The following is a 7,854-nucleotide window of genomic DNA, read 5'->3' as shown; positions in this document are numbered from 1 at the left end:
TAATGAAATTAACAAGACTGAAAAAAAATAAAGATAAATCTTGGAAAAATACACGGAGTAATTATATCACACCTACAGAACACATGTTATAAATCATCCGGAATTATTAAAACGTAACAAAGATGATATCAAGGATAAAATTCCTACTATATTGTTAAAATTCCAATTAATCAAAAATTTAACGTGTCCGATGATAATTCTATCATTAATAGTACATTCTTTTTTAAAATAAAAGCACTTAGGAATAAAAATCTTGTAAAAAACGAAACTTCGTTAAAGTCGAAAAAATTTATAGGTACATACTTCTCACGAAAAAAAAATGGAGAACGGTTTAGTCAACTGGAAAGTGTTTTCTCAATTTCAAAGAACACTTTTCGTTCCTTCGAATAAAAACGAAGAATATAATAAAAGAAATAGACAAATATTACCAGGACACTTTAATTTCAGACAAGAAGAGAATTGAAAGAGAATGCGATGTAAAAATTTCAAGATTTATTTACTACAAAACATATATTTTTTGACAAGTCGACACGTGTAGTCGTTAGATGACTAAGATCACTAATAGTTATACATAGTCTTATAAATTGTTATTGAACATATCGAGTTTTACAGATTATTCATGCATTGAAATAAGAATCTTATTTCGGCTCGGAAATTATCGAGAATCATAAATCCGTCTATTAATTTTCTATTGCGCCTTGAAATTTGTGCGTATGATGCGCGCGTTTGTGTCTAATGTTACACAACGCTAAGTATATGCCTAACACATTTTTATTTTCTCACATAAGCCCTAATCCTAACGAATTATTAACAAGTATTTGGCTAGCGGTTAGAGAAGCGTTACCATAGAATGTATAAATAAAATTACCTTAAAAATTAGACACAAGTTTTAAATAATATTCTAATGATTCTGATAAGTCCTGAAAGATTTTCTTGACTGAATATTCGTTAAAAAATTATACAATTATCTTTTCATGCATTTTGCAAGCAACGGCAATTTAAGCAATCGGTAAATGTACGCGGAAAAGTGCGTGACGACAGTTTGAGGCAATTTCCAACATATATCGAAAGATGAAGAAATTAGTATCATGTTACCGCAAAAGATATGCTGTATATAGGTTTGCTGAATGACATTAAAAATCGCGCAAGTAATCACGAGTACATATTAATCATTAATGCAATCTTTGTTGCATTGTTTTCTCTCCCTAGGGAGTATCTTCTCGATGACTTTTTTTGAAAAACTCGGATTGTTCGTTTACAATTTCATTCAAAGCGGAAATTGATAGCGAAGACGATTATAGCGTTTTCGATTTGCGACTCAAACCGACTCGGGTCGCATCATGTATACAGGACTCTAGAATCATTGACGTGGAATACATACATATCTATTTATGTATTCCACGTCCATTGATGCGACCCGAGTCGGGTCGAGTAGTAAATCGAAAACGCCATTAATCTTTTGCATTGACATGATAAATAATGGTTACTTACACGATACCCCGTGAAACCGTCATATTCAAACCGTCGAGCACCGGCTGTCCTTTTCCATAACGCTTCACGGCATTCCTTACTACCACCGCCTCTTGCTGCACCATTCTGCGAAATAATGATGACTGTTCGATCAGCGACCAAACTGTAACAATTTTTTTTCTTGCATGATTTAAAAGCGTTGTTGAATGATTGGCTTTTTAAAAAAGCAAAAAATAGAATTTTACTGACATCTTATTGATTTTTAATTAAAAATATTTTTTGGAACATTTTTTTCAGAGAACACTTAGACGTCTTAACAACGTCTTAAAGACGTCCCCCAATCGGGACAACTAAAAATTATAGTAAAATTGTGATAACTGCAACTATTGTAAGGTTATATTTACAAATATTATAGCAATAGTAACTATAAAATGGTAACCCGTACCATAATTATTTTACTATGCAATTATAATCGCAAATACAAAAAATTTTTTGTTCAGTGTGTGTGGTTGTGACATCAAATAATGCAAAATATCTGAGTGCCAAATTAGCTGGCAGTAAATACTCACAGGCTATAACTGCGTCCGGTACTTACTGCCAGTACTGAAAATTTGTTTACTCGAATAAATCACGTACACTATACGCACATTTTCAGAACGCAGTTTTAGTTATATCTAAATTAGTCACGTCGTGTTTTTGGTTGATAAATGTCACAGTTGATAATGACTGCATTTTCGATATTTACTACTAGTACTGAAAATCTGTAGTGTACAGGTGGAAACAGAAAAATTGTCCAGTTAGTCCCGCATTCTATATATTTAATATCTAGTTACTATGTCATCAGCAATTACCAATTTTTGTAACATTTCAATATATTTGACATCTTATTTGTCTGCTCTTATAATGAATTATTGCGCAAGCTGTGTGCTCATTAGTGCTTATCCACTTCTGAATGGGATGCATTCCGAAACTCAACCGGACAACCTTTCTGTCCCCAACGTACACTATAGATTTTCAGTATTGGTAGTAAATATCGGAATGCAGTCATTATCAACTGTAACATTTATCAACTAAAAAGGCGACGTGACCAATTTATATATAACTAAGACTGCGTTCTGTAAATATATTTACTGCTAGCTAATTCGACACTCAGATATTTTGCATTATTTAATGTCATACAATTACGCAATTAAGGCGAAACTGTTTAAAAACGCGTTAACAAGAGAAAGAATAGGAGACAGAAGCTAGAATTATTTAATACACCGGTATATCAATAATTTAATACTTACATAATTTTCTAAAAAAAAAACCGCAATCTCTATTGTAAATATACTTAGCGACACTTAGCGTGAGACACATGCCTCTTGATATTAAATTATTCACATATACCGATTTATCAAGCAGCACTAGCTCTTCAATCATATTTTTTTTCTTATCAATAAGTTTTTGTCTAAAAGACACTTGGACGTCTTATAAAAACATAAGACACGTCTTTTAGACGCCTTTAAGACGTTTAAAGTGTTCTCTGGAAAAAATGTTCCAAAAAAATTTGTTTCTATTCTGCCGTCAACTGTACGCCACATATTGGAACGCAATTAATGTAAATATCTGTAATGTTCTAAAAAATGTTTTATAGAAAACAACTTTTAGACGTCTGTTCGGAAAGTCTTGAAGACGTCTCTTTTAAGACGTCTTTAAGACATGTTGTACATACGTTATCTGGGTTATTTTATCTTTATGATTAAATCTTTATGACTAAATAATTTTCATTATTGGTGAATGTGTTAAGGAGGTTCTACAGATAATGAATGTATCTAAAAATTGGAAAAAACTTTATGGACGTATAAATTAAGATGCGAAAAAAGTGCTCGAAAAATTTTAGCATCGGTTACCGTGTAAAAATTTGCAAAAATGAATTTTGAAATCACAGTTTTTAACATAAGCTACATATGGCAGAGGGGCTCTTGGAGACAGGAAACGAGATATTAATTATATAAAGGCAACCTACCAGAGATTCAAAAAACGGAGCTCTTATAGATCTTAATCTAAGCTTTTCAGAAATATCGAGAAAAACAAGGGTTATCGCGTAAAATTTTGTGATATTGGCTATTGAAACAGGCCATATCACAGTTCACGTAGCGTGCTTCGAATAACAAGGGAGATTTGGCAATGTCGCAGCGACTGCACCCGCGTGAAAAGTGTACAGCCAGTACAGCACCACAGTATGACAGCACCTCAAACTTAAGCACCTAACGTTTACGAGCGCTTACGGAGAAGTACTCGCTCTAGAATTATGTGAAATTGTGAAATAACCACGGTCATATGAGCAGAACTGTCAAGTTCGCGACGTTACCACATTTTCTTCCATTATAAGCCGCCAGAGTCAAAGGAGCACTTACACGATATTTTTAATTATTCCTCGCTTCGACTAATATGGATATGATATAAGCTCTAACGTCATCAAAATTCACGAAAATATTTTATGAATACTTAGAATCGATGAATTTGAAGATTTTCTCTTCATCTCTCAACTGACTAGAGAGTACCTGTAGAACCTCCTTATGTGAAATTAATTGCAATATATATATATATATATATATATATATATATATTACGATTCAACATCGACTCTTATATTTAGGGCGTGCTCACTAGCAGGGCCTCTGACATAACCTTTTTGTTTACGAAGTGTGCTGCTCATCCGGGCCTTCGTTTATACCTGTTTTGCAGGGCATTAAACTTTCTCGGTAAGAGTCGACAGAGAGCAAAATTCAAAAATTTGTTTGCATTAACGCAACAATACCAGGAGATATTTTCTAGTAGATACTGATAATGTGATCAAAATATTTTTTTAATACCCAGGCAGCATGTTGATGTTCTCCGAGTGTTCGCTGAATGTTACAACCATTACCTGAATAACTGTTAGGAGTTCGCGTCTAAGTAGTGTTCGAAGAATGTTCAGAGAATGTTCGCGATATAACGTTTGGCGAGCGTTCGTTAAACATTCGGATAACGCAAAGCGCGGGGGATATATTCTCTGTACGGGAGGCATGGGGATAATATTACACATTTTTTAAATCATATTTCTTTATTAACTTTTCTTTTAAATTGTTAAATACAGTGAAACCCGTTTATAATGTACAAGCTCTAGATCGGAAAACTGCAACGTTATACGCGAGACGACGTTAAATGCGGGATATATTTCATTTTGTAGATATTGCTTGGTGAATCAAAATGTTATAGCGGGAAAACATATGTAAGAGACATTATTATAAGCGGGTTCTACTGTAAGTGCAATAAACTATTTTAGAACAAAAATTGCATGTATTCATATTCATTTCATATATTCGTTTCTAAGAATCTATAATAAAGCATCTTATAATAATAAATTGAGAGATTTTCACTGACTCAATACAAAATAAATTTGACACATATCTATCACATATTAGTCTGAAAGAAATATACATTGATTAACATACGTTAATAAGTTCTATAATTTGCACTATAAAGAAAAGTAAATATTATTAAATAATTTGTACTATAAAGAAGAATAAATATAATTTGTACTTTAAAGAAAAATAAATTATAGAACATGCATCTGTAACAATTTAATGTAATCTTTCACAAACTTATGTCAATGAATATTTCTATAACAAAGTGCCACTGCAGGCAAACACAAAGTAACAGTAATATAACTGTTCGTTATATATATCTATATAAAAGTCTTTATATATCTATATAAAGACTTATTTCTTAGTCCTAAAAAGTGAGTAACGCAAGTAGTCCATTATTGATTTATCAATAATTCTTCCATTGGCATCTGGGTGTACAAGTAACACTGCATCTGACAAAAAAAACAGGCAATATTGAATTTTTTTAACGTAGTCATAACATATTTTTAGCCCTGAATAAAAAATCTTCTAGTCGTTTTGTAAAAGAAAAGAAATATCTATATCAGACTATTTCTGTAGTACTTCAATAAACTAAAATTGTGAAGCAATCATACCTTTGACAGCTTTATACATGTTTGTAGGAGAAAAAGCAAGTTTTGGGTCGTTCCCTTTTTGTCTTCTCCCCATGTAACTGTAGAGACTGCCAACTGCGCGTGTGAGCAATTTTCTCATAATACGGTCAACACGTCCTTCAACTGATGTTCCACCTTCGGTAGAAAGTCTTTTAGTCTGCAAACATTCAACACTTTCTTCAATCCCAAAAATTTATTGTAAAAGAATATCTTATGTTCTGCTGTAAAAACCAATGAATAGACTTCAAATCTGTACTTACAAGGTACTCCATTTGTGCTGCAGATGAAGCTAAACATTCCTCCATTCTTTCTGCTTCATTGATATTTTCAAGGGGTATTTGTGGCATTCCTTTAGGATGAGATAAGATTATTCCTTTATTCCTGAGTCGCTGCACTACTTCCTCCAATAATATTCCATGGTTACGTTGAGTTTCCTTCATAATCTCTACCATATAAACCAGATTTTTTACCATATCTGCAATAATAACAATAATTGAAAATTAGTATCTATACACTGCTTCTGTTGCAAATAAAAGAGATACTAAAGTTTTGGATTTTACCCATGCCAGTGGCCTTTTTTGGTGCTACAACTTGATTATCATGATCAGAATCTGTATAATTGTTATCGCTGTTTCTACTATGGGTTAGGTTTTTTTTTTCTACTTCTTATCGCTGCTTCTATTCTTCTTTGGTCATATAATCCAATACATCTACCTAGTATGGGCCAAACATCAACAGAACTGCTTTTGGAGACTGGCAAGCCATCAATATTTATATCTATATCCAACTGTAAACAATTCAGTTTGATTCCACTCTCCATACGTTTCACGAGCCCGTGCTTAATACCAACATGAACGTAACCACCACTATTTAAAGGTTTAATATTTACATAGACTGGTGTTTGCACTATACACCGTGGATCTGAAGGCAAGTCAGGATGATCAGGCTTAAGTTCAGTTAGCAACATTTTCAGCTGAGTCAAATTAACACGCGAAGAACAATACCATCTTCGAAGGCGTACAACTAATGGCTCAATATCTGGTTCTTGATTCGATTCTGACAAACTACTATCAATACAATCACTGTCTGGATCTTAATTTGATTCTGACAAACTACTATCAATACAATCAATAAAAATTTCAGCCATTCTTGTCGGAGTTAATACTACATTTGTAAAATCCATAGCATAGTTATTAATTGAAAAGGAGGTTACAGATTCATCACTCAAAAAAGCACGAGAAGAACTTGTGTTTGGGGAGAAGAAAAGAACAGCTGCAGGATCATGCGATGTCCCCTCTTCCAAAAAGTCATTATTCGATATGTTTTGTACCGAATTATTTACTGATATCTGTGCCTTTTTTTGAATTTGACGTTTACCGACAAGTTTTTTCCCCGACATTGCTAATGTTCGTTATAAAATATATCTGACGTCTATAATAATATTGAGAGAGTCTTGTGAATTAACTTATTCCACCTTCCTAATCTGAAATACAAAACACAAAAACACTATAAAACATCAATTTTTACTAATTATCGTAACAAATAAGCAATCATGATTGTCATATAGAAACTAATGTAACTGCGCGGTTACCTAACCTCTATGCACGACTAGCCCACTTTTTCTTCTTCTTATTTTTATTTTGCTCGGGCTCCGGCCTCCCGATGGAGGTCAATACGGCCCATATATTCTGTCCCAAATGTTTCCAGAAATTTCCACATCGAAAAATCGAACCACAACGACGCAACCAACAACAGTCGGCGACGAAGTCTGTGAACGGTCGGAATCAAGAATCCAAGTCGCACACGCGAAAATCTCAAAAATCACTCGTTTTATTGATGCAAATCAGAAATAACGATCACGCGACCCTGCGTCGTATTTCTAGCCCATAACAACGTTATATGTAATTCCTGCATATAGTCCGATGTTCGACGTACGACGACGATCCGACATCCACTAAAAAATGTTTGTCTCTAATAATCCTCCATAAGAAAAGAAACACTAGACTTACCTGGCATAATGATGCAATATGTTTATTCTTAGAACATTAAAGCTGCATTCGAGGAGCGCGCTATTAGCGCTATTGCATCATTCTGTCTTTATCGCTCATCAGGTGTAAAACAAGGATAGAACAAGCAAATAGCGCTAATAGCGCGCTCCCCGAATCCAGCCTAAGTACCGAGCCTGATGCGTATGTGTCCAACATCTGTGCGGTAGTGATGAGTCCTCACTTGTCACTTTGGCTAACGGACTGACGCCATTTTGGCTACGTAGTTTCACTTTAACGAAAGTGAATTATTAGATGGCGCTCGAAGTGTTGCAGCCAAATGTTCGTTCAACGTTTAAATCATAACTTTCTGAT

At 33.9% G+C, this 7,854-nt stretch overlaps 1 protein-coding gene and 1 long non-coding RNA gene across 3 annotated transcripts; both read right to left on the bottom strand.

Moving 5' to 3' along the window:
- Positions 1–477: 477 nt before the first annotated feature.
- LOC112457249 lies at positions 478–2,519 on the bottom strand. Its single transcript, XR_003041077.1, has 2 exons — positions 2,040–2,519; positions 478–1,633 (listed from the first exon to the last, which is right to left on the bottom strand). It is a non-coding gene; the product is annotated as an uncharacterized LOC112457249 (long non-coding RNA).
- A 2,512-nt stretch (positions 2,520–5,031) lies between these two features.
- LOC112457248 lies at positions 5,032–7,590 on the bottom strand. Of its 2 annotated transcripts, none has more exons than XM_025020177.1 (6): positions 7,086–7,590; positions 6,384–6,977; positions 6,055–6,281; positions 5,755–5,969; positions 5,477–5,651; positions 5,032–5,314 (listed from the first exon to the last, which is right to left on the bottom strand). In XM_025020177.1, exons 3-6 carry the CDS (start codon positions 6,056–6,058, stop codon positions 5,217–5,219), a joined length of 492 nt encoding a protein of 163 aa, XP_024875945.1. In that variant the 5' UTR covers positions 6,059–6,281; positions 6,384–6,977; positions 7,086–7,590; the 3' UTR covers positions 5,032–5,216. The 2 variants fall into 2 exon arrangements, with proteins under 2 accessions (XP_024875945.1, XP_024875944.1); XM_025020176.1 differs by having other exon boundaries at positions 7,091–7,590.
- Between the last annotated feature and the right edge of the window lie 264 nt (positions 7,591–7,854).

This window comes from Temnothorax curvispinosus, unplaced genomic scaffold (assembly GCF_003070985.1).
Source record: "Temnothorax curvispinosus isolate PA1 unplaced genomic scaffold, ASM307098v1 QBEX01007678.1, whole genome shotgun sequence".
NCBI lineage: Eukaryota > Metazoa > Arthropoda > Insecta > Hymenoptera > Formicidae > Temnothorax > Temnothorax curvispinosus.
The sequence above is the reverse complement of the archived record's forward strand: the minus strand, read 5'-3'. Positions and strand labels throughout refer to the sequence as shown.